Source organism: Venturia canescens, chromosome 1 (genome assembly GCF_019457755.1).
Source record: "Venturia canescens isolate UGA chromosome 1, ASM1945775v1, whole genome shotgun sequence".
Taxonomy (NCBI): Eukaryota; Metazoa; Arthropoda; class Insecta; order Hymenoptera; family Ichneumonidae; genus Venturia; species Venturia canescens.
The window spans coordinates 15,616,136-15,643,970 of NC_057421.1; the positions used below are offsets into that span (position 1 = coordinate 15,616,136).

Here is a 27,835-nt window from a genome sequence, read left to right on the forward strand (position 1 = left end):
AAAGGTTTTTATGAAAATTACTGAGGCCAAATTTTTGTCAATCGTTTCATTTTTATTTATATTCCATCTATAAAGTTGACGCTGAATTTTTTTGTTCGATACACTCAAACTTACTGAGAATGCGAGACTGTTTTTTTTCTCCCATACTCTTACAATAATCTACAATTAGTATAGTCATTCACGGCTTGTATTACCTACGTACGTTACTACTAAACACGAAAAGTATTCGAGTCATGATATTTTATCTTGAGCTTTAATTGATTTCATTTATTCTTTTTCCGTGAGGTCAAGTTTGCTAAACTAGAATTCGATCAGCCCAATAATTATTCGTTAATCGGTTTCGATCAATAATTACAAATTCACTTCATTTTCTGATTCATTCGAACCTGTACTCATCCCTTTTTTTCGAACGACAATTAAACTTGGGCATGATAAAAAATAAAAAATTTTTTGCATTTGTTAGAAACAACAAAAATTCGTTTTCCCCACAGTGTCAGTTTTGAATGATTATTTTTTCTAATCAATAATAATTCTTTTTTTCTTCATATTGTTAATTTTTTATTTTTTCGTTACCAAATCGAATCGCGGAAGTAAAATTTCTTTAATATTTTTTGACGATGAAAAATCGTTTAAATAATGAAAAAGAAATATATTTACACATGCATAATTCTATCGACGACGAAATTTACATCTAACGCTTTTCAACAACGCTTGGCTTCATTTGTTTAGTTACTTTTAACCTTATTTATACGTTTATATATAGGGTCTTTTCCGTTATTTCATCTCGATAATAACTACACACGTCGACGACGAAATGACTTTAAGGGAACGCTAAAAATATATTCAAAAATAACTCAATGACTTCACTCGTATTGTCGAGAGGGCTGAACGCTTTTTTTCAACGAAGAAAACATCGAGTTGTTCGTATTTCTGCATAAAATTTTCGTATATAACTCCCTTATACAGCGAAAATGATACATTCTATTCGACGATAATTGCCTCCAAGTAATTAGCACTTCTATATCGTAAGATATAGTAACACATTTATATTATAAAACGGCACGACATCGACAATTCTACGATCTAAAATTCTGCCATTGAGTTTTATCTATGTACAGTAAAATCATTCACCAATCGATCCCCAAAGATCGAGAAGCATGATCCACAATTTTATTACGTTACTTAAGATTTTTGAGTTTTCTCACACTTCTCTTCTCCCCTATTTTTCCCTTCACATGCTCTCACACACGCGCGTGTTTTTATATCCTTTTACTCTGAATTTAGGCAGTGTCAAGGATGTTCGTACATTTATCGCGTTTATCATTGTGACAATAAATCGTATACGGAATAATGTGACGTTTTTATATATCTAAATATTGAATTAACCACATAATGGAGCTCTTAATCGAAGCCCTTTCCGAAGAAATAACATTTGTCATAGGTCGTTTTTGTGAGGCGATTTGCTGTCACATTCCTCGGGGGCACTTGGCCTTTTTTGGGTTTGATTTGATTCGCCTCGTATTTTGATGAGAATTTCTTCTGTTTGTTACAGTCCAATGGCTTCAATTTTTTTTTTTTACTGTGGACATTCAAAGAAAGCAGGAGCAGCCCAAGGAAATTAAGTTAAAGGCAATACAATGGAAAAATTGTTGTTACGATTTTTCAGTTTTCACACCCTTACTTTCCCCACCATTTCTCCCGCTGGCAATCATTTTCTATATCTCGAAAAATAATATTTTCAAGTCTACTTAAATTACATGGCACGTTTGACTCTCGGTAACGCTTTTCTTTTTATGTTTCATCTTCGCGTTAACGGTTCGTCTATTTTGGCGTAGATCGGGCACGATATAACCAGGAGAATTTTTAATGTTTGCGAGATCGACAACGAGTTCGCAGCAGAAAAATGTTTGTCACGAGGAACAAGAGAATTTTTACCGTAAACGTGGACTGAATTGCTTCCGCTACTTTTTTTTTTCACAATTGTGATTTTTCTTATTACACAAAAATTTCAGGAACCATGAAAAAAAATGTTTCGTCCCGTTTTTTGCCATATCAAGCGTCGAAATAATTTTCACGATTTTTATATCACGAATTCTCGACGATCGTTCGAGCTCCGGTCGACTCGAGACTCGGCGAATTTTCACCTCGTCTCAACTCCAGTTTCAAATCTTTTTCTTCTTTCTCCCCTCGCCGAATTCCATCGGCTCACTTTTATTCGAGGGAAGCTGCTAACCGCATTCTTTTTCGCTTGTAACGCAAACGATGAGGCTCCTCCACAGCCACGTTCGAATTTGCCAACCTTCCGCGTCTCGATCTCCCCCCGATTATTTCCGGTCTGACTCGCCGAAGCCCTGGTACGACCCGTCGATATGACGACGTATCGATCCGGCGACGCACGCTCGATGAACGACCGTAATCACGGGACGATGATACGCCACGGGTCTCCAATGAATTCGCGAGTCCGGTTATGGATCAGAGATTATCCTCGTCCACACCTCCGTAGTTCTCGTCGCTGTCCGGACGATCGACGGCCACGAAAGCCGCCGAAAAACCTTTGTCCGAAACTGTATCATCCGTCCGGAATCTCACGAGAAGAGCTTCGTTCATCGACACGATGTCGCTGGTGTTCTGTTTGTGAAACAGACGGTTGAAATTATTTTTCTTGCTATTTTAACTTTGGGACCCTTAACGTGGGTTTGTGACCGTGTCAAATCTTGTGCACAGGCTGCCTTCAAATTTTAATCAAAACGTTCGCTGAAAACTGATTTCATCCCTTTTCCGGGCACTGTTAAAAAAGAACATTTTTGTGGATATCGAAAAATATTTACAAAAAACACCCATCAGTTATGTTTCATCCAACAAAATGTTTTCTCACATAATTCCGAAATTTTTCGACTCCATAAAATATGTGAACGAGTCTTGGTCTTCCTGTCATTGGTAAAGGATTTCTATGGACGTTTTCTAATTGCTTAAACTTTCAAGGATCTTTCTCGCAACACCGAAACGTCGCATTTCGATCAAATATCAGAATATCGAGACTAGAAAAAACGCTCACCGAGTTTCCACAGAGTTTTCCGTAACTCGGGCCCGATGAATCGAGACCCGAGTAAACTTCGACGAAATCGTAGCCACAGTCTTCCTCGTATTCAACTTGGAATGAGAGGAAAGTTAGATGGACATTTTTGCCTATCGGGGCCTCGATCGTCCAGTCGCAATCGGTTCGGTGATCGTACTTGTGGCTGCCGTATCTCGCGTGAGAATATATGTGCTTGACTCTTTCGGTTGCCATCAGGTGGCCACCGCAGGCTGAACAAAAATCGTGAAAAATGTATTATCCTGCCCCGCCAAATTGAAGCGATTCGAAATTTCAGTATTTCAGAAATAGAACAATCAAAGCACCACGATAATCTCGAAAAATATTGTTTCCTAAATAGCGTTTTGACAAAAGTATGAAAAAAAAAACCATAAAAAAATGTTGAAGGTAAACAATTATTCAACATTTTTCGTCACAGATTTCTTAGGAGTGTTTTTATTTTGAGTCGAGATTTTTCCAGCTCAATTTTCCATTGGATTTAAACCAAAGTCTGCTCATTGAGTCAGGCAAGTTTTGAGTTCCCTTGCATCAAGTTATTCACGAATTTTAGCCTTCGATTAATCAAGTTCCGAATGAATCACGATCCCATAGTCGCTTCAAATTTTTCTTCTGAAAATCCAGCCCAAGAATCTCTGGAAGTCTTACCAGTCGTGTGGGTCGCGAAAAAGCCTTTTCTTTGAACGGAAGCATCGCTCTTGAAGACCATGAACATTTGATTGGACGTGGCTATGATTGGATGGGGTTCCTTGGTGCCACAAAATCGTCCCAGGGTGTGACTGTCCGGTGAATCTCCGTCGTAGATAGCGATGTGATCATATGCACACTCCTGATGAGGTTCCATCTCGAAAACTTTGAACATCTGAAAACAGGTTGTTCGTAGGAAGTTATGCGAAGTGATTCTCTCTCGTGGAGAAAAAAATATTCCTTGAATGAAATTTTACCAATTTGATACGATGACCTTGGGTCGTGGTGAAGTGCCAAACGCAGTCTTTTCTGCTGGGGTAATTGTTTGGGTAGTTTGGCGACGAAATCGTACCAGCGGGAGCGGTTATCTCGTATTTGCAGCCACCCTCTTTGCAATCGTGACGATTCTCGTGCAGGGTAAAACCATTGTGACACGAGCACTCGTAAGAGCCGAGCGTGTTTCGACACTCGTGCTCGCAATCGCCGTTGTTGTTTGCACATTCGTCCATGTCCGTAAAGAAAACAGCAGCGAAGCCTGATTTTTGGATACTGTGAAATATTTATTCATCGAATTGAATTTTCAATTTTTATCGAGAGGACCATTCGGTTTATTTTGGAAAAAAGTGTTTGTTATTTCAAACTTGAATTCTTGTATTTTATGTACCCAATAAACAGAGAGAGTCGATCAATGATTTTCATCGTATAAAAGCAACTTTCTTTTTTATTTCGAGAATTTTTCACCTGTTGTCAGAAGTAAATGTCACTCTCATAGAATTGCCCTCGGAAGTTAGAAGTTGGGGAACCCTCGAGCCACAGAAAACACCGTGCTTTCGTAAAATATCGTCGCCCAATTTGCTGGCCACTTCGACCGAGTCGTACTCGCATTCTTGAGGAAACATAAGACTTCCCTCGAGGTCGAAGTGAGTGAAGTTGAGAGTTATACGATATTGCGGGGGCGCTATTATTTCCCAAACGCAATTCTTATTGCCAGGGTAAGCTTCAGGAAACGAAGGGCTGGTTATTGTGCCGTTGGCCACATCGAAAATGCCCCCACACGCGTCTAAATCGAACAATCAAAAATAGCAAAAATAACCAGAGTGTTATCAAATGGCAATGCAAAACGTTGGTTTTATCGAAAAACCTAGATTCGTTGGTGTTTGAAATCTGAAGTCAGGCAGTCGTCAACTCGCAAATAAATCGTCATATTGAATTTGGACAAAGCTATCGAGTCCGCATTATTTTTATCGTCACGTCAATTTTTTATTGCGATTTTGTACGCACAAGGAAAATGATAAAACATTTTGAAACCATTCGAATGTATCGATAGTAAAAAAAAACGAGGAAAAACAATTGCAATTTTTTCTGCCATCTGCTCGTTGGTGCCCGGCGCATATTAATTGCAAAATCGTATTCACCAACAACGAAGTCGGTATTCGTTACATGCTGCAATCAAACGATCGTTGTTCATGGGATATTGCAACATCTGCCGTGGCGGGGGCTCTCGTATACATGTCAATTATTGTTTTGATTTATTGTTACGTTACTCGGACGATATAGGCTGGATTATTAATTACGTCGATGCATCAGAAGCGCGCGAGTGAGGATGGCTTTAATTATAATTAGAGCGATCGAGGGAGTCCGGTTAATTGTGTGTATGTAAGTACGAATCGTCGATGTGGAGTATCGATTGTGCATCGAATCGTCGATATTTCGAAGGCTTCGTAATATATACGAAAGCGTGGGGCAGCAGGATGCATTAGCAACGCTTAACGAGATCAATGAGTGACACGAGATCTCCATACTGAATTGCTTCGTCTGGTTGGATGAAATCAATTGATATGGGGCGTTTCATGGGGAATATCAATTTTGTTGTAACTTCGTGCATTTATTGTCGTATGATGAACGTCTTGGAAGAATTTTAACGGCAATTTACCTTCGCAGTGTTTCCCATCGGAATGGAGCTCGTAACCAATTCTGCAGGAGCACTCGTAGCCTCCGAGTGTATTGATACAGTCGTGCTCGCAGCCGTGATCGGACAGGGCACATTCGTCGAATTCTTGGAATAAAAATGGATTCAAAAAATTTGAATTATGTTTATGTTGCTCCAGAAAAAATGTTGGCTATTTATTCTCAGTGAAAAAAAAAAAAAAAAAAAAAAAAAAAAACAATTGGGTCACCACCGTTCGGATATGAATAGGGTTGGGCAAGAGACTGAGCTTTCGACGAAAGATCGAACGGTATTTATATTTACCTTTCATAAACGTAGCGGAAAATCCAGCTTTCTGAACCGATCCATCGCTGACGAATTTAACAAGGAGCTTATTTCCAGTCGATCTCATATCCGGCGGAGCTTTGTATCCGCAATAAACTCCAATCAAGGGAGAATCAGGGCTATGACCGTCCCGAACCTCGACGTAATCGTAAACGCAATTGTCATGATTCTCGATCTCGAATGATTGAAATTTCAATGCAACCTGATAGTCGTGAGGGACCGACAATTTCCAAACGCATTCTTTGCTCGATTGATATTCTTCGGGATAATTTGGCGACTCGAGGTGCCCGACGCCATCCAACTCGACGTCGCCACCGCAAACTGCCTCGTACGAGGCTGTAAAACCTCTGTGATTTCCCTGACGACTCGATGTCACGTAAGTTACCAACATTCTACTTCCGGTCGAGACTATCGCATCGTGAATCTTTCCACTTCCACAAAATCTTCCTAAGTATCGTAAATGAAGAAAAAAATAACAACATAAATATATATGCACTCGGATCATTTTCCATTGTAATTCCTCAACAATCGACAACTCATTTATCTCCTTTCTCCGCTTTCACCGATCCCGCGTAATCTATCTTAATCCAAGATGCGATAAAGTAAACTACCCACGGAAATGAAGATGCGATTATTAGAGGTTCAATTCATTTGTTTTCAAATTACCACGATGAAATTTTTTTGCATTTCCGGTAAAGGCTTGAAGCCCATCAGTTTGGGACTTTGTCAAATTTCATATCAAAACGCATCGGAAAAACGTTGCAAGCCCATTCTCGGGGCTTCGTGTCGCACGAATCTGATGGAATCTTTTAAGGTAGTTCGTGCGCGAAACGATTTTCTTAAGAAAATCTTGAAATTTATAGAGTTTAAATGCTAATACGCATTGGTTCGTCTTATTGGTTATTGAGACAAACATGCTTGAATATGAAGAAAAATACACAGGGTTATAGAGATTGTGCGTAAAAAATCGTTTGTCTTTCCATATAACGAATGAACGTTTTTTACGAAGTTTATGATAAAGTACGCAATAAAAATGAAGTAAATAATGAAGCTCTGGGAAAAAATTCTAGACGATTGTCTTACTAGTAATAAAAATATATTACGTTAAAAATTGAATGAATTTGCTTATTTCGGTATTTTGTTTCTTCTTGGCTTGGCCCATTCCTGTCATAGCCTTCTGTCTTTTTATTAATAATTTTTTCTTGATCCATTTCCCTTTGTATTTACCCTTTGCTCTCTCTAATGCGATTTTTTACATAAAAAACTATAGTATTTTAGCCAGAGACGAATGGAATTTGGGGCTCAGTCAGTGATATCTCAGCTCAATTAATAGCTTGTAATTTCATTCGCCAAAAGATAAGTTGAAAAAATTTATTTACAATTTCGAATTAATAACTCTGACAGGAATTTAAAGTGATTATATTTTTAATTAGGGAGTAAAAGTCGATCCAATTTACACACGCATAAAATACGATCCTTCGAGCATGATCAACCTTAATAAATCTTTGGATAGAGCTTGAACTTTAAAATTTCAGGTGAAATTACACTACAAATTCTGTCACAGGTGCCGTTGATGTACTTTTTTTCTGTAGTTTTGCGTGCTCTTACATACGCGAGTTTCATTTTATAGGACCAACTGTCAACAGTAAATTCTTCAAATTTATTCTGCGAACGTGCTTCTTGATGCTTGGTTTCATTTTGAGACTGAGCAGTGTGCATAAATGGTAGAATGAAAAAAAAAAAAAAGAAAAGAAAAACGCTCATTCCGTGAATGCCAGTAACGAGAAGCATATTACCAACAACAATAATATTTATAAATGATTATTCATGAATGAGAATCTGAAACTTACCCAAAGTTTTGCTTTTGTGCCAATAACCATCGCGAATCTCTATATAATCTGAACGACAATAATCGCTTTTCAGAATATCGAGAGAAGTTATGTTAAGTACGATACGCTCGCCATGAGTTGCTGTTATTCTCCATTCACATCTCTCACCGTCCGGAGGTGGTGAATTATTCAGATGAATCGGTGAACCGAAGCTGCCGCTGTTTTCCTGGAATGTTCTACCGCACTCTGTTCGAACAAAAAAAAAGAAATGAAAACAGTTCGGGGTCGACTAATCGAATAATAATATTGCCTCGATTCCGTCATCATAAAAGCGAAAAAAAAACTTATTGAGCTTATTCCTTTGCATTTCATTTACCACAAGAATTCTGTAAAAATTGAATAAAAATTCAGGAATTTTGTGACTTTTCAGCGAATCCATTTTCCGTTCGATTTCATACGAATTCTTAAATAAAATTTAACGTAATTCGTTATTCATTGTATTTTTTTTTATTATCGATTTAAAGAATCGTGAAAGTCATTATATTGGTGCTGGTGAAATTAGCATTTAATTCGTGAGTACTAACTGGGACATTTGTAGAGTAAATTAGTTTGCGCAATGTCGCCTTCGCTGAGACGAACCCTTTGCCCAATTTCCGGTCTCTTCTTGCCATGGCTTTCCATCGGAAGAATCGTATCGAGATACGTTCCCCTTGAAAATGTGTTTTTGGCGTAATGCATTATCGAATCGTAGTCGTAAGGTAGGCCCAAAGAATTAACTTCGTCGTCGGTCAATTTGTTGAAATTATATTCTTGGCCTGAAAAATACATGAGGGCAAAAACAAATGAGCGGATATCACGAGCATTTGAAGATTTGGAAAGTTATTTTTGAACCGCAATATTAAGGGGGTGGAAGGAACTCATCGCTATAATTGTGCTGAAGCCAACAGAATAGTTTGCAACGATGAAAAATTGAACGAAGTTGATCGGTCAGAAAATTCGAAATTCCAGGTCCAACTTTAACATGATCATTAGAGTTTTCTACCGTGAAAAAGGCTTATTTGAATATAAACGCGGAATTACGGTCGAATAATTATTATATACTTTACAAGCATTGAACGATATTAGTTCGAGAATTTTCGTGGTGGAATACAGCGTGAAATAAATCGAGCCAATATAACTTTTCTGGAATAGGAAACGTTAATGGATTGCCAAACTATCCAAGCTTTCCCGACTTCGCTCCACCCCGTTCGCGGGCAGAGAAATTGGAAGGGTACGGCTCGCTTAAACACACAGTCGAGTCCGTAGTGGCGAGTAACTTTCTTGTGCAGAACGGCGATAACATTCTGACTTAATCGAATCCTAATCAATGACTCTACTTCGTTCCGGGCGTAGATTAGCCATCGGAAACTATAATCCGGTGGAAGAGGGTCTTGACACGTGCACGTACCTAAACTGGTTGTCTGAATCCACATTTATAGAAAAATGGAGATCGTGTAGGATTCGGATAAGTTGATTGGTTTGTAAGTCTCGGTTACAGTCTGTCAAAAAAAAAAATTTTCTTCGTGTAGACCAATTTTTCTGATAGGGCTGCTTAAGGGGTCTACCCTATTAGACTAGCATAAAAAGACTATTTTTACGAATATTTTTGACCTGTATAAATCATAAATTTGGATATAAAAAGAGTTATGCTTAAAAAATACATTCTTAAAATACGCAAAATTTGTTTTGATTCTTATTTTGCTCAGTTTTCGTACAGAAAACTGCAGGAGAAGACAGGTCTAAAAAAGACGGACAAAATGGCGGCCGCTTCTCCAAAAACTACGAAAAAGCACGTTTTTTTCATCGTATTTTGCGAAAAAAATAATTCCGCTCAAAATTTCAAAATTCGCATGAGACGCGCTATTGCTACAGTCATCAAGAAAATGTGGTGAAATTTTGGTAAGGATCGGTTGAATAGTTTCGGAGATTTTGTCAACGAGCCGTCCAAAATTTTAATTTTGAGAAAACCGCGTTTAAACAAACGTAATAAGTACCTACGCGGTAACGCACCGGATGGTGCGTATTAGTGCGCTCAGACAGCCGAGTAAACGTCGCTTCAAAGTACACTTAGACTGCTCAGATCTTTACAAAATTTTATTATGATACTTTTAAATATGTATATACTTTCGAAAAATGCAATAAAAAAATCGATTTTTTGAAAATTCTAATTAGGGTAGATCCCTTAACTAATCATTGTCCGAAAAAACTATGCCCATTAAAAATACAATGAAATATCTGCGAGTAGAACAGAAGTAAGGGAATTAATAATGGAGCATTGGTCACAGAACTTCATTGTGAAGGAAAAAGTTTCGAGATCATTAATGCACGTTCAGTAGCATATAGAATCCTCAAGTATCTGTAATCTTTCGAGGTTGAATCGAGACCATTATTGTACTGGTTAAATTCCCTCCAACGTGACAGTGACCGTGCAAAGCTCATAGCAGAATCATTAAATGCTTCATTCCACGGTTTGCTTTGCTACCGCAAATTGCACCATTAATCCACAGCTAAGGTCATAAGGGATGCGGAAGCAGTGGACATTTTAACCCCGGTTCGCAATAGTTCCATTCCCTAACTGAGCGTCCTGAACTCAAAGCACATACTGTCCACAGAGCTTGACTAAAATTGGCTAAGAGTCACGTTTCTAAGCCTTCGGGGACCTCGTAACAAACCCTATATGGACCCTTTGGGATCCTTTTGTGAGTTTCGACATAGTATATACACGCGATTATGCCGTATACACTTTGTTTACCACGAAATAAATTTTCAGCTATAGGCCTTATAGTGCGATTTAATGGGGTTAAAAGGGTGAGCTAATTAAGACAATTTGTTCGAGTTTGTTTAAGTTTGCGCTAACCACCGATAGAGTTTTCTCCTCAAAACTGCACCTGGCACGTCCTCGTTTGTGAATTATTCATAACTTCGCCTGTCGAGTAACAAAAGAGAGAAATTACAGGTCAACTTGCCCATTAGCTCGAATTTACTATTTAAATAAATCTTCGTCTTACTCGGTGAACAAATCATGAAATTCTTTCCGTTGTCTCCATTACCAATAGACCGACGTCAATCAACGTCCGATCTCAACATGAATGAGCGTTGATCGACATAAGCTTGACCTCGTCCTTCGATTCGCGGCGTTGTATTATTAAAGTTTGTTCGTAATATCGCACCACTAGATCAGCGTCAATTCGATTCGACAGCTTCAAGTAATCTAATAAATTAATCATTCTCGCTGATTACAAACTGTTATCGCAGCTTCTATATATTTCATTTGATTATATATAGATACGAGGGCAGATTGTACTGAGGCATCGTGTTCGTAGGTCCACGCTGTCAGAAAACAAAAGAGGCAATCCCTGCGTATAGCTCACCGTGATAATAATTACCTCGTTCGACTATCGATCGAGCCAAGCAATACTAGATTTATAAATGATATAGGACGATTCAAGAGATACAATTATAAGCAGTTTGGAACAGCGAGATTGCTAATCGACTCCTGGAGAGAAAAGATCTCGTGCATTTCTCTTAGTAATGCATTATTCATGAGATATTAATGAAATTTGAATGTCCAATTTGGTGCACCGCTCAAGAGAAGTAGGAGTAGCAAAGTCTCCGGTTTGCCTACATTACTTACCTTTTTTGCATGTCAGCCTGACCTCGCGGTTACTGATTAGAGTCTCGCTATGAAAATTAAGCAAGTTTTATCTGCAGCATCCCGCAATGGACCTCTACATTCGAAAAGCCGAGCCTAGGACACTCCGTATACACGGAGGATTTACTATTGAAATAAGTGGAACAATGTACTCACCCGCCATTATGTTGTCCCGAATGATCTGAACGTGTCGATCACGGTCTGGTCTGGTATGCTCGTGCCAGAAACCAACAACGTGACCTAATTCGTGAACAACTATGCCGAACTTGTCGCAATTCTTGCCGATACTGATTGCCTGCGGACCGTTTCCTCGTTTCCCAACGAACGAACAACATCTGATGGACACAGAGCAATCATGGTTTTTTCGGATTAAATTGTTCTTTCGAATTATTTTAAGCTGGGCGATCACCGCGAATGAGTTCGTTCACGGAGAAGGGTTGGCAGGATTGAATTTTGTTTTTTTCCTGATTGAAAAACTATTGGCTTATTATTTGGGATTATTTAAGGAGCTTGAAATTTAAGTAATCTTCAACATCGACGAAATACGATTTGAACAGTTAGTCGGGCTCCATCGAACAAGCTGAAAAACTCGAACGAATACTGACCATAAATAACAGTGAGTTGTGAGAATATGATTTTTTACGATTCAAGCTATCCGAGGGAAGAGAATACGCATGAAATTTTCGATCTCTTTATGTATTGAATTTTCAATCCAGTCCTCTCGATCGAGATGAGAAAAATGGGGTGACAAAATTCTGTAAATATATAGGATTTATTTCTCAATCGGATAGACCGATCGGAAATCCTGCAGCTGGAGTTTCGATTTCTCAGAAAAGTAAAAACCTTTGAAACGACATAAAAAATTATTCAATTTTTGATGCCTTTAAAAATTGAACGTGAGGAATGGAGATCGAAGAAAATGGCGTGACTCCTGCACAAAATGATCGATTACAGAAAAATGTGTAAAAAAAGATTTAATTGCTGCAAAATTTATATAAAGACGAACGATTTTGAGAGTTTTTATAAACTACGTTGAGCAACAATTAAATGTGATTAAACTGAAAATTCCTTACCCGCAAGGTCTTTCTGTAAAAACGATGTAATTCGGATGAAGGCTATTAATTCTTTCGACGAACTTGACGCAGGTAAAATTTTCCCAATGTCGCATCGCCTGCTTGAAGAGAGCTTTGTGGGCACCAGAGAAATTTCCATCTATCTCGTACGGTATAACCCCGTGATCCCAGACACGTTCCTTTCGAGCTGTCGCAGCGCGACGATTTCTACTCGGTGTTGAATGTCTCGTAGCTCCGCGGTCGTGATTCACGAGATACTTGGGTTTATGCTCGTTGTAAAATTCAATCGAACGGAGTCGTCGATCGTGGAGTGATACAACTTCGTCGGAAGAGTCCGCGGAGTCCCGAGGAAAAGGAGTTTTTCGACGTTTCACTGAGGATTGTCGTCTCCTGGTGACTCTGAAAAAAGTGACAGCAAACTTCGAGATCCCTTTTTCCATTTGGGCAAAAATTTATGTTCCTCGTGCTGTCTTTTCCTACTGAATTCATAGTTTTTGTCGATAAAAACATGGAAAATTATATATTTCCGAGGTACAATCTGCGAAGGGAAGATTGTAATAATTGAACGGGATTTTGGGTGGAGGAAAAAAGTATTGACTGGCTCAATAATCGAATAAAAAAGTGGTCACCTTCATGGAAATAATGTTACCAGACTCAAACGATTCGACGTAGAATTTTTAATATTTTTTTATTGCGCAATCTCACTACGGGGCTGAGCCCTCCAGAGTTCACGTGTTTCATACGGAAAGCAAGTAAAAGCTGGGAGACCGGTAACGGTATAGCAATAAAAGCTCGGTGTAATGAATTTAACGCGTGGCATACTTGTATTGGGCGAATGAGGACGAGAGTGGTGTAAGTGTGCACGAACGTAACGTTACGTTTGGCCGCACTTTACGACAGGGATATGAAATATCCAAAGGGAGCGAACGCACCTGCGTTTGTCGTTGAGACCTTCGAGTGAGTAGAACACGATGGAAAGGGGTGCGGGGCGACAGGAGAAGAAAAAACTTTCCCAAAACAAAATTACGCCGATAAAAATGCTCGAAAAAGAGATATTCGTGCGATAAGAAAATTCGATTAAAATTCATTTTTTCGATGTTCCGTTATACCGGCCGATATTCAATTCGTGCCCGCTCTCGTATGGGTTAAAATTCCAATACTGATATCTTGGATTAATTTTTCCAACTGCCACCCCAGCCCTGCAGTCTGTATGTAAATTCAATTTCCCAGGAGAATTTTAATACTTATGGATTATTCGTACGGATAGAGAATCGTTTTAATAAATGAAATAAAACGAGACAAATAAATAAAATACAACATCCGGCCACAGTATCTGCTGATTATAACGAGGGAAAGAGCTTAGCGAAACGTGCGACTTCGCCCCCTCGTTTATTAGCAGTAATTACCACCGGGTCTCCGCATATGCCTCTTGACAAGAGTGAGAAAGAGGCAAATTCGAGGACGCAGAGGAAAACGAGAAAAACAAGGGAAAGAATCGTGGTTGCGTGTACACTAAGTTTTTCCTAACAGCTCGCTGGATAACCTCTGTTCGCGTTTATAAACGCGTAACGCAATTGGCATGGAATCACAATTAATTAACGGATCGCTGAGTACTCGTGGTTATGTATGCTGAGCGAATTTAAAGGGTGTGTCATAATAACTCACGCATAGATAATCGGAATTTCATCCAATTTTCTAATTCCCAACTCGCTGTTATTATCGCTTTTTTTTGCAACGCTCCCATTCAATCAAGATCATTTGGGAGTTTTTGAATGAGCGTCTCGTCGTTGCTCGCATGGCTGAGCTCGCTATTTTGAGAGGTTGTTAATCTCCGTAAAAAAAATAACAAAAATTTCTAACTATTTTTTATTCAGATCTGTCGCTCAAGTATCCTCGTTTTAAGCATGAATTTTCCTATACATTCATTCACAGCTTCACGTGGGGGAGTGCGATAATCAAGAAAGAGGTTTTCCTTGTGGAAACAAAAATCTTACGAAACTGATTACGAAGTGCTCTTTACATGACAAGCACGTACAACAGGAACTCCACAAAATTACAGCGACCTTGTTACGTATTTTGCTAACGGTATATCCACATCAGAGTGCGAATGACAGCTCGCTTCAACGTATTCCCGTACAATTCGGAGTTAATTGCGAGAACAAAACGTACATGGAAAATTTTACTTCTGCTATTTTTCTCGAGCCCGTTGAAAAGTGAGTTTATTGCGATTGCTCTATTTTTAGAAATGGACAAAATATATAACCATCCGTGGAAAGAATTAAATTTGAAAAATTACCAATTCGTGATATATTATTATGGGAAAGAAAGTAATTTTTTTATAAAAAAAAATAATGCTCATTGTCCACAGTAGGAACTTTTACCGGAGTATAGTCAATTCTGACGTCATGATGAATTTTACCGCGCTGCACTGTACAAATTTCCATACGAATGTTTATGCTAGGATGCGGCTATACTGGCGACATGACAAGGGTATCTTGTCGCTGTATCAGCCTATTTCCCCATTCTTTTTATACGCTCAGCCCTTTGTTGAAGTGTGTAAATCGCCGTTTCAGGGTGCTACGGAATTCGGAAACGAGTGATCGAAACCTACGTTAAGGCAAAGACCGCGATGCACTGTAAAATTCACTAAATTTTTTGGGAATTTTAGTATACGTACCGCAAATTTCACTATCTGCAATATTTACTATTATAAAACTGTAGAATCTCCAAAATATTGAAAATTTTACAGTGCCTTACTGGAATAAATATTTATCGTTAACTTGTCCCTGCAGTCAAGTATATCCGGTTAATTTTACAGTGAATTTAACGCTAAATATTACCGTTCAATGCTCTCCGGGTCGCCGATACATCAATCGCGAGTTTGATGAGTAATTATTACAAGTTTGAGGAGAAAGCGCATTTTCGAAATGACCAGTGATTCAATCCAAAGCACTTCAGCACTCTGGAAATGCCCTCGATTATAGCTTCTCGAACAGGAAAGCTCATAAAACGAAAGAAAAGAGGGTGAGATTTTTGTCCACCTTTCAATTTCTTATGGATGATAGGAAAGCTCGTAAAAAAGTGTTTTTTTGTTGTGTCGAAGCCTTTTCAAGGGTCAGTGATGCCTTTTAGGCTGGTCAGTCATCCGCAATGATGGGCGATCGCCGTTTATGGGACAAGATGTGCGATGGCGAGAGAGATGCGGTGGAAAGGATGAGAATAATACGTCAGGGATCGAGAAGGAGGAATTTCGATATTGAAAGTGAAAAGACGCGACGAACAAGTCAGATAGAAGTGTCTTTATATAGATCTAATATATACAGACATACGCGGATAGAGGCGCACACGATAGTGGCGAAAGCGCGGGCACGCCGCAAGATGTAAGCGAATTGGCCTTAGGATGAGTTACGAGAAACGATCTGGGCGCTTTCGATGCGAACATCGTCGGGAATATACGCTGAATACGGGAATTCTTCGGAGCGAGAGTGCGAGAGCGGTTCACCGATCTCGATAAATCACGCTCTTATTCAAGCCGCTTGCAGAGAGGAGAGGAGCTTGCAGAAATCTTCCTTTTGCTCTCACTCCTGATGCACAACGTTCCTTTGCCGTTTTCCTGCCCCATGCCGCAGACTTCAACCTCCCCCTCATCACATCTTTCACTTTATCCTTTAGCTGAAATTCTCTTGCTCTCTCCTCTTCCTCCCTTTTATATCACACGTTACACTCCAATCAATCGATCTTCTATGCTCCATATTCATGGTTTTATGGTGTATATGCAGCACGTAAGGGGCTGAAAACGCTTCAGCCCGGTTCAACCTCATCACTCTGAGTAGAGACGTATCCTGTCATTATGCTGATCAATTATTTCAGGCTCGTCCAACTACCGGAACTTTGATTTCTGGGGGAAGTCCATTTCCCCGGAAATTCGCTTTGTGTCTATCCGATATTCCATTATTTCTTGCAACTCGCAAGAGCGAAAACCAAACGAGAAGGGTCGATGTTATAAGCGTGAGATTTTTCGAATTTTCATTAAGGTCGTTCATGTACGAAACGATTTTCTTAAGAAAGTCTTGAAATTTACACAGAGTTTCAATGGGTAGGGGACTGACACGCATGTCAAATTTTCAAGGGTTATTCGTCTTATTCGTTATTTAAATAAACGTGTTTAAATATAAAGAAAAATGGACAGGGGCATAGGGACTGTGCGTAAAAGATGCTTTATCTTTTCATACAACGAGTGAACGCTTCTTACGAAGTTTATGAAAAACGTACACAATAACAAGGCTTGGGAAAAAATTCGAGACGATTGTCTTATCAGTAATAAAGATATATCACGTTGAAGATTTAACGAAATTGGTAAAATTAGCACTCGTAACCTTAAATTTGCTTATTTCGGCATTTTGTCTCTTCTTGACTTGGCCCATTCCTGTCATAGCCCTCTGTTCTTTTATTAACACTTTTCTCCTGATCCATTACCCTTTGCGCTCTCTAATGTGATTTTTTACACACAAAAAACTATAGTATTTTAGCCAGGGACGAATAAAATTTCGGTTTCAATCAATGATGGATCCCCGTTCAATTATAGTGGCTTTTAATATCATTAGCCAAAAAATAAGTTGAAAAAATTTATTTACAATTTCAAATTAATGACTCTGACATTAATTAAGAGTGGTAATATTCTTTAATTAGGAAGTAAAAATCGAGCCACTTTAGACACCCATGAAATACGATCCTACAGCCAAAATTCTACGAGTGTCGGTAAATACAGCGTAATCGAACGAATCTTTCACTCAATATACTAAAATTTGTCAATTTGTAATAGCAGCGAGACGAATTGAAATATCGTCTGACCGTCCTTGCTGTACATGCACTGAATTGGACTGAGACTTCATTTCGTCCCGAAGATTAATTGTTCGATCGTAAATTGTCGTTGCAAAGAGACTCCTTTTAGCACTTTCTTCTCTCATTTTATTTTCTCTTGCTGTCCTCGACTAACCTATAGCACTAGAATAAGCGGATAGGTGACGTTGACGACGGAACAATCTCATCTAACCCTCGAGCGAATGACCCTCGAAACTTTGGTCTTCTATATATACCTGTTACTCTGTAGATACATGAGAATGGGCTTTATATAGTCAAGAAGATTAATGATATATCCGTAAATTGTTTTCACTCTGGAAAGCGTCTACGGTTTTTACTATTTTCCACTCCCACCCCTTTCTTTCTTACTACTTATCGTTTTTCCTTAATTTTTTACCCTCCCCCAAGGCCAATATGAGCAAAAAAACGTATGGGCTCCGGGCTTTCGCCGTCCGGATTAACCAATCACTGAATTTCTACTTCGAGCTTCAGAATTAGAAAAACAACGGAGCTTCTCGGCCTTGGAAGTGCAGTCTTACTCCTAATAGCTTTACTTTTTAAGGAAGTGGTTGCAAGTTTAGTATGTAATCAGTGATCAAACAAAATTGCTCATCGATTTAGTTCGGCTATCCCATTGGTCATGATGGATGACTGGACGTGAGTTTGTTGCCGGTAAGTAAACTTCCCGTAAATCCATATGTCTCGTGCAGTATTTACCAAGTGATTTATTTCGATTGAAAAGCAAGTTGAAATGGCTTGAGCTCTAGCAGAATAAATGCAACATTTTTTTCACTTCTCCCAACTATTTTTAGCTACAAAGTTCTCAGTGTCACTTTAGAAGTTGCCATTAGCTCAGGCTCTGGCCCCTGAGGAGTTTGACTTTTTGACGAAGACAGTGAGAGACTAAAACTCGAAGAAAAGTGGCTTCTTGGGGGTTGCAATAAGAGAATAGGCTCGTGAAAACTCGATGTATATGGATGCACAGGAAATTCAAAATTATCCACAAAAACTGAAGAATACCCGAAACGAGGCAGGTCCAAGCCCAAAAATACAAGTCCACGAGAGAAAATCATTATTTTCTGTAGAATTGGGCTTGCAAATACCATCGTAAAAAGTCCACTCGAATAAACTTTCGAAAGAAGCGATCTCAGTTGAAGTTACACTGGAGATTAAGTGACAGCGTTGGTACCGTGTCATTGACAGGTTATTGGCAGTCGGGTGTTCGAGATCGTCCAGTTTGCCAGTATCAGAGGCCATTTTCATGGCGGTTTACGATGACGGGTATGGTTATTGGGACTATACTCGTGGGGTCTCTATCGTCACATCGTCCACCCTTGTGGCAGTTTCGTTCGGCATTTCTTCGCCCTCGCCACATTGCTTTTCCACGATAGGACGCTCCGTGGCACACAAAAAGTATACCTTTACTACTTTCCTACTTCGACTTCTTCATTCCTTCGTTTTTCTTTCGTTCGCTTTCTCTTCCCTCCTCTTATTTCTCGATCTCCCTCGCTCGATCCCTCTTTCTTTGCCGAGATTCCTTTCTCTATAGGTACTCGAGTTGTTCGAGAACTGGGTTACACGCTCAAATTCCTTACAGTTCTTTTTCATACTTTATTTCGTCCCTGGAGAGAGCCTCGTCACTGGCATCCCTTATCCAACTTGAGCCCTTCGTTCCCTCCCCCCTCTCGCTCACTCCCTCAACCATTCGCCGCAGACTCCAACTCGTGTAATTCACTTATCGTCCAATGTCCTATTTACCGATATTACTGTATCGCGTATATGGACGAGATAAAAGTATCACGATCGTTTTTCATTCTGATAACATTTCTGTCGACCTGTTATACACGTTATTGCAAATCGTTCAGACAAAGGACAGAGGGAGAGAGAGAAAAATGGGAAAAGAAAAGAAAAAATGTTCAGCAAAACAAAACAATCCGAGCACGTCGAATTCAATTTCTCTTTAAGGCTAACGATTATTTCGGTGAACTATGAATCTTTTTTTTTCCACCGAATAATTACTGTGCATAATTAACGTTGATAATTAGTGGGTTGGTACGAATGGCGATAATTACATGTTTTTCATCTCTGGCTTTCGTACCAGATCCGTTTTCTACTGCACGATTCAATTCTGTGTAAGTGAAGCAATATTTTCAATCATTTATTCTATACCGTCACTGCTCATTGCGTAATTACATATTGATTTGCAAAAATGATTATTTATTTCAGTTATCGGTAATGATTTTAAAAAAATTTAATGGAATTTCGTGTCACATACTATTTGGAGTACGATTTTATTCGATAAAGAAAGCACGATTGCTGATGAAAATCGCCTATTTTTTTATCATTTTAATCTATGCGTATTTTCACATATCGTCGAAAAAGGTAAACTCAAAATTGTACCTTCGACGGTGGTGACGTCGAGCTCGTTTCCTCAAACTAGGATCAGTCGTCGTTTCCGGCAGAAGAGACGACGAGCCACCGATTTCCGTTACAAATTCGACCCGCATTTGTCGGTGTCCTGAATGCCTGGTTCTGGCCGTACTAACCGGTAAATTCGTTGTAGATTCCTCATTTTTCACGCTTGTCGATAGCATCGAAGCAGACGTCGAACTCTCAACATGAAAGTGCCGATTGTGCTTCTTCTTGTTATCAACCATCGACTCTTGCACCCTTGAACACACACACACACACACACACACGATTATATTGAAATTTCTTCCTTCCTAGATGAATATATTATTTTTTGATATTTTCAACGATTCGAGAAAAATCACACGATTGGTCATTAAAAAATTTCCCTTTTGGGAAAAATATTCATTAAAATGTATCGCTGATGGCATTAAAACCAAATGTATGCCGAAAAACAGTGAGTTTTTGAGGTTTCCAATGTTACATTTTTTAGTTTTCAAATATTGGTTTTCTGCATTTGGAAATGACAACGTTAAATTTTCTCAAATAATTTTTGAAAAGTTAAGGCCTTATATACACTTGCAGCGGGCGAAAAACGTGTGATATTCTTGATTCTGAACGACATTCATTAGTACAAATGTTCATGTAATTGTACCATTTTTTTCATCAAAAAATTTCCTTTTTTGAGCATCAGTAGCGGTGAACATGATAACTAAAAAACTATTAATCCGACCCATACCGAATTTATACTACTTATTTATTATAATAATAGCTTTGGCCTGGACAGAGGATTTGTAAAAAGCTTCATTTTCAAAAAATGGTGACATTTTTAACAAAAAATTCATTTTTTGAGGTGCTAAGTTTACAGTATTTTTGTTACAATTTTTTTCCCACAAAATACGAAATCCTTCGTATTTTTTTTAGTCATTTTTTAGTAATCGTGTCCACTGCAAAGGTATTTTTGAAAAAAGACGAAAAAAACGCGTTTATGATGCTCCGATCTTTATGAAATTTGGTGAAAATATTCTTCATACATTGTACTTGAAGAATATCCAATAAACAAATTTTCGATTTTTCTATCCGTCACGAGTATGTGTAAGGCCTTAAATTTGATATTCTTCTGCAATTTACTTGAATTCGATTCCGGTATCTTTGATTTCTGGATTGAAGTCCTGATTTCTACCAAAGTTATATACACCCATTGAATCTGAGCCCATGCTGTACTGATTTCTGTCCGGAGTTATGATCTCGGATTTTCCCATCGACAAAACTGACTCTTCAACATTCTCGGTCGCTGCAAGGGAATCGTGTTCGTTCTTGAACTGAAGAATTTCTGTAACACGAATATTGCATCGAAAAAATAGTTTCGAGTAACGATTTAACGATCTTGTTTCGAGATAAGGGAGTTTTCACAAATATGATAACAGTAATAACTTCACTGTATTCAATGAGTCGATATTGCAATAAAAACGTTTTTCCTTTATTCAGTAAAATATACTCTCTTGCAAATCTCCAGATGAAATACAGAGAAAAATCTTTCTCGTTGAAAATATGACCTATTTTTTCACTGACCCGTCAACTCTTCGATCGTCGATCTGAAAACTTTCCAGTAGAATTTATTTCAACAATTTTCAGAGAGTTTACTAGAGTTGAAATATTGAGTAAAGCGTCGTGCAATTTCTCTTCTGTGTAAATTTAATATTTATGATTTTTACAATTTTAACGAGCGTAATGATTATAAAGAAAATTAAGAAAGACTTCGTTTTTTACAGACCTGTCAATCCTTCCTCTTCAACCTGGAGACCTTCTTTGAGTACTTCATCCTGATACTTTTCCAGTTCTTCGAGATAGCTTTTGTTCAGTTTTTGCTGCCGCCATTCAGTCTCGTATTTCACGTTCGGGAGAGCAATATCGCCGAGAAAACCACCTGGAACATAAGGAAATTGCAATTTTCCATTACACGAGATATCCATCGATTGAACATTTTTTTCAAAGGCCACTGAGCTCGATTATAAACAAATCAGACTCTGTTTTTTTGTAATAATATTTTTAAATCGTACTCTCCAAAATATTCGTTACTCTTATTAATACCGATTTTGGAGTATATTCGAGTTGAACGACGACAGGGCTCATAATCAACCACTCTCGAGTGGCAAAGATCGATTTTACTCCATCAATCGACTAGAAGGGTCTTCATCATTCCATAAATCAAACAGGATGAGTTCCATACACCCGTTATCTAGCAAGAGGGGATGTTCGAGTGGCTTCGATCGCGAGTTGATGTGTAAACAACTCTCTCGCTCTTTTCTCTCTGCCGCTTTCTCACTCTTCCTCTCTCTCTCTCTCTCTCTCTTACTCACGCACTCGCTCACCTAATCTGTCGCTCTACGATGGAAAAAGTTCTAAAACGTGTATCCAGAGGTATTCAATATGGAGTATTGTTCATTTGTGCTTTTTTGCCTAAAGAAACTGCCTTTTTATCGTATATAAAAACAATCTTTAAGGGGGGTCCTGCTCAAAGTCAATGAAAGTTAAAAAAAATCGATTATTTTCGGAGATGTTTTTGAATAGACTGAAATAATTCACCATAGCGAACTCTTCGGTATAGTTTAAAGGATATTTCAGAAGCACAAAAACATTTTTTTCGTACGAGAAATACTCATTTGTACATGGTTTATGCGCAAAGTCTGATTGTCGAAATTTCTCGGCTGTGTACAATGTGGAGATAGTAATTATTGTCTGCAACAAAAATTCAAAATTTTTTTCCATTTTCATATATTTTCCTTCCATATGAACCTATAAAAACCCGAAAAAATTGGGAAATTATATATTTACAGCTCGTTGAAGTGATATTTTTCTTCTTAGGAACGTTTTTTTTTAAACTTGCTGAAAATATAGAATTTCACTATTTTTTTGGGTTTTTATAGGTTCATATAAAAGGAAAATGGAAAAAAATGTGGAATTTTCGTTTCAATATCCTTGAAACTATACCGAAAAGTTCGCTATGCTGAGTTATTACCGCCTATCCAAAAGCGTTCCCAAAAACAATCGATTTTTTTGACTTTCTAAAGCAAGGTCAAAAATAGTCAAAATGAACAAATCATTTCGGTAAATTTTGTCAAAGTGGTGAAAAATTCATGTTGGAATAAAGTTTCTGGAAACGACTTGCAAGGAAAAAGAAATTGTCACAGTCTATTTTGAAAAAGATCGAGTGCTTTGGCAAGCTCATGTTTCTCAGCATCCAAAGGGACGCGATAAGAAAGTTCGAGGCTTGTCAAACTCGAGTGGCTGCAGGGCGCGAAAAGTCAGTGGATTCTTGATACAAGAGAATTCCAGCGTGATGTATACAGGAATTTCCAAGTTATGTGAATAAAATCCGTATCGACAAGAAAAGTTCAACGTACGTCGACTGAGCTACTCGTGATACACACATTATATTTACGTACCCGCCGGCATACGATACATCAACAGTTTATGTTGTAAGTCAGCAGTGGCCTTTAACCCGCCAAGATCAACACGAGATTCCCAGAAATAATCTGGCGTCACATGTTTCGATGTCTCTTTTGCGAACGTTGCACGTTCGATGCTGTTGTTATTAATTGTGCTCAATTTTTTGTTGGATTGTTATTCGATTTTTGTTGAACTTGAGAAAAATAATGAATCAACATTGCTCGATGATGAAATCAGTCGATCTTTCGAACAGTGGTAAGTTAAAAATAATAAACCACATTCATTGCGGAGTTAATTGAAATGAAAGGCTAAAAAAAAAAATCAGCAACGCACACCTCGATGGAAACCATTTTTACCTGGTGGAATGGGAGGTTGAAAACATTGGAAGCTAAATTTTACGCTCGAAGCGTTTTCAGAATATTCAGCTAGTGATTCCAAGTATATTGAATTTCCTGCACTCGTATATTTTTTATTTGATCATCGTTTTATTTACTATACATGTCGATTTTTCTAACCATTGAAGAAATTCATATTCGTGATATTTGTCTGGACAGATTTCATTGCAGGAAGTTCACTGTTTTTTTTTCTCAACGATATGCAAATATTTTCCTCAATTCAATTGATTGAATCGAAATAACATGTTTTTTCTTTCCAATAAAAAACGAGGTTGCTACTTTTATTTTTATTTTTAACATTTTCAATATTTTACATTCTCGTTCAATAGTAGAGCCTTCAATGATATAACATAACGAGTAAAACAGTCCGCAGATTCGGTGATTACCACAGTTGATTTCATTGGAGTTGAATCAGATTTATTTTCCTTTAAATGATTGAGCCACCGCTCCATTAATGATTTACGTTATTTGATGTTTTTGTAATTGCAAATACAAATCCACTTTGAATTTAACCCATTTAGAACGTCAATAGAATTATTAATATCAAATTAAAATGAATTAAAAATGTGAAATTTTCGTAATATTTCCAGCACTGTTCCACAGGAAACTAGTTAAAAATCAATGAAATTATCATCGTAACCCACAACTTTTGTCTCCGCATAAACTACTTGAGCAAATTACGTACTTTTTTTTATCTAGATTTTCATACATATTAGGCGTTCAAAGGCGATCAAATTAGACCACCGAACCAAAAATCGCTTTAGGTTGAACCATTCACATAAGTGGCGATAACCATAAGTTCATATGCTCGTATCTTGATATGCGTATACGTGTACACGTCGTCGTTAGGTTGGTCAGGAGCATTAGCATGTGCGTACACCCGGTGTTTTCGATTACGGGTGTTATTATATAATACGGGGTACATCGAAGCCTCCAGTTTGCTCAATGGAATATCTGTTAGCTACGATAATGTATACCGTAGGGAGGGAGTCGTGAAGTCGAGCCACACGCGAATAGCAAATACGTGATATTGGCAATAACATGGAACCACCGAAATGCATGGTAAGGTTAGGGCTTGAATTTCTATCGTTTCGATATTGTAGATTTCAATTCATCTGTTGAGAAGTGTATTAAATCATTGAATATCCGTGTGTAAATTCAAGTTTAATGATAAGAATCGAACATGTTAAGGAGATTCATCTGGTAATGGAATTAACAAAGAGATTTCAATTTTAAAAATTTGAATACGGTAATGAATAAAGAATAAACGTCCTATCAAAATTTTAAGGCCCGAGGATACTTTGTTCGTGAGAAAAAAATTAAAACGCATTCTCCAAATTACCACAGCCTTTTACGGGTTTTAGTTGGTTTTCCCGTTTTTATATATTAAATTTGCAGGCATTGACAAACAGCTCTTGCAGAAACTTCGATAAGTGATAAAAAAATTCTTCGGAAAATTCATTCAATACTCATAAAGTTCGCAATTAATAATTTTTTTTTTTTTAGAAAAGTGGCCTTCCAATAAAATGTGAAGACGGGTGAGAAAATATTGATGAAATAAATAAAAACTTGCTTTTTTTGGCATTTCTGGCATGTTTTAATAATGCCAAACGTTCGAACACTGATTATGAGGTGAACGCACATGAACAATTCTGTCAATAACAGCTGTATAGACAGTACAGGTTACGAGGTCGCAGCGTTGCCAAAAACTCACTGAACCGACTACGCTGGTCGCAATAATTATTCTTTTGACTAACTCGGTACCAGATGAATTTCCTTAAGTAAAGATGATTCTGAATACATATTTTCTTCTAACTTCACTGCGTATATAGAAACCGTGTGACGATGGATCTTTACAGTGGTCGTTTTTTTATTCTTTCAATGAAAATATTCGTTGCATTTTCTGTCGTTTTATTTCAAAGCATAATTTCTATGAAACGATATTCTGCATAATCATTAAACATCAGATTTATTTTCCGTTCTGTTGAACAACCCTGCATGAATAAATATTGCTGCATATACGTGTAGATGAAAAATTCACAAAATTCATTTAGTTTATTTATTTCCATTCAATTTCACGTGAACAGCACTGATGACAAAGATCGAGCGGGCAGGAAATGATTCAAAGTGTTTTATGATCAATAAATATGCGTTTTGTTCACAGAAAAGTTCCGACTCTGATCGCGAATTCATGGCTATTAAATAACAAATTGGTCAGAAAATTTTAAGCTCGATTTGAACCGACGATCGCACTCCCGCTGTGAGTACATTCACTGTCAACGCTTTCAACTCCACTTTAATTATGTTCGGATGAAAAAATTCCTTCGGAAATTCACCATAAAAATTCCAGAGTAGCATTTATAGAAAAAACAGTTCGTAAGATAACGAGATTCAAATAATTTCAGTGGAATAAAAAAAACGATAAATTTCCGTCGAGCTCATGCGCAGCCTGGTCAGGAATTATGCACACACTTGGAAACTTTGACGAAGCACACGAGTCCGGTCGACTCGACAGGAAGGATAAACCTACCATTCCGAAAATTAAAAATCAAAGCCAGCGTGAAATCGAATGAAGGATTTGGTCGGAAAAATGCAATCTTTCAAGCGCTCAGGGTCAAAAATAAATAGAAAGAGCCGGTATGGGAGACAGTGGTTCATGTATGGAGTGTACGGATGAGTGAAAATGAGTTAACGGAGTAAATCCCCATACACCCGATGTCGAGGCACCCTAGAGCGACCTCTTCCCTCTCTCAGATAATTAATGGTTTCTGACCAAGAGAGAGAGAGGGAAGGAAAGGGCGAGAGCTGGTTCACAGTCGCAGGTTCGCCATAAACCATGCAAAGCTCTTGCGTGTGCTTTCGCACGTGTCCCCCCTTATCCATATACAAGGGACTAATGTCTCTGTATTTGTGCATTTGCATGTGCAAAAGCTTTTCCACATACGTGAGTATAAGTCGACTCGCACACGCACCTGATGTGCTTTCTGCCAAGGGATGAGGACCAATCCCAATGGTGGACATTTTCTCTTTATGGGATATCGTTGGAGGGCTCTGCTTGTTTTCATCCCATAGTCTAGCCCGACCAAATTCACATATTTATGGGGCTCCATAAACACGTTATCAGAAGGGTTGTATCACGCACAAATGCAGGAATCCACGATCTATGCATACAAGTCCATTTAACCACGCTGGTTACGTTCGACAATCACGAGCGAGGGTTGTAGAGCTTTTTAGAAAGAGATCAACGATTTGTTCGACCTTCGTAAGTTTTGATTCAACGAATCTGAGAACAAGAACTTTTTTTTCGTTTTGCATCTCATCTCTCGCAAATAGAAAAAATAATGAAAAATATAATTTCAACATAATTTCCTCGAAAGCGATCAATAAATGATCGCCGATGCCAAGCAGACCTGACTCTTTGCCCCACAGTTCATTTCGAGTCAACTATTTTGTATGATCAGGTCAATTTAGCCTCGGGCATTATCGCTCTCAACTTTTCAAGTTCACATCTTCTAACTTATTCTTTCTTACTACCAACATTTGTCAAGCCGTTGGCCAACACGAGTTTTGACTGATAAGAGTACGTCGGACGATAACGAAAATTTCATACGTATGAAAATTGCATATGAAAGCGCACGTAGTCGTAAACAATTTTTACCCACTGAGATAATGATGATCAATCTACACGCCACGAAAGATTACTCTCGTTTATCGTGTATTTTCATATTTCGTAAAAAACGTTTTTTTTTAAATTACAGTCTCCACGTCACTAAAATGAAACTACAAGCCTCTCGCACCATTAAGGTTGATCCTCTGCGACAGCCCCAACCAAAAGTTATGTACTGTCTACATATTAAAAGGCTTGATAATTCGTTCGGATCGTAATCAATAACTTTGTATAGACCCTATATACGTACTCGGTGCCAGCAGATATAATACAAATATCATTTGCTTTCGTAAAATTTATTCTAAAAGTATTTTTGATCCGATATCGTGAGTAAATTTTTTGACGGAACTATCCAGGTTACGCTTCAACACACAGAAAAGCTTGTCTATACAGACGAGATTCGCTTGTTCG

At 38.2% G+C, this 27,835-nt stretch overlaps 1 protein-coding gene across 1 annotated transcript in view; it reads right to left on the minus strand.

The window, feature by feature from the left end:
* Nucleotides 1-31: 31 nt before the first annotated feature.
* The window catches only part of tok (tolkin), a 51,426-nt gene continuing 23,622 nt past the window's right edge, over nucleotides 32-27,835 (minus strand). Inside the window, exons 2-15 of the mRNA XM_043427694.1 lie at nucleotides 21,687-21,839; nucleotides 21,044-21,245; nucleotides 19,904-20,173; nucleotides 12,644-13,042; nucleotides 11,727-11,905; nucleotides 8,464-8,694; nucleotides 7,901-8,125; nucleotides 6,030-6,497; nucleotides 5,712-5,834; nucleotides 4,520-4,838; nucleotides 4,036-4,327; nucleotides 3,740-3,953; nucleotides 3,056-3,306; nucleotides 32-2,628 (exon numbers count right to left, since the gene is read on the minus strand). Of these exons, the coding sequence (XP_043283629.1) occupies nucleotides 2,473-2,628; nucleotides 3,056-3,306; nucleotides 3,740-3,953; nucleotides 4,036-4,327; nucleotides 4,520-4,838; nucleotides 5,712-5,834; nucleotides 6,030-6,497; nucleotides 7,901-8,125; nucleotides 8,464-8,694; nucleotides 11,727-11,905; nucleotides 12,644-13,042; nucleotides 19,904-20,173; nucleotides 21,044-21,245; nucleotides 21,687-21,839 (3,482 nt within the window). The 3' untranslated portion in view covers nucleotides 32-2,472. The remainder of the gene's footprint in view (nucleotides 2,629-3,055; nucleotides 3,307-3,739; nucleotides 3,954-4,035; nucleotides 4,328-4,519; nucleotides 4,839-5,711; nucleotides 5,835-6,029; nucleotides 6,498-7,900; nucleotides 8,126-8,463; nucleotides 8,695-11,726; nucleotides 11,906-12,643; nucleotides 13,043-19,903; nucleotides 20,174-21,043; nucleotides 21,246-21,686; nucleotides 21,840-27,835) is intronic.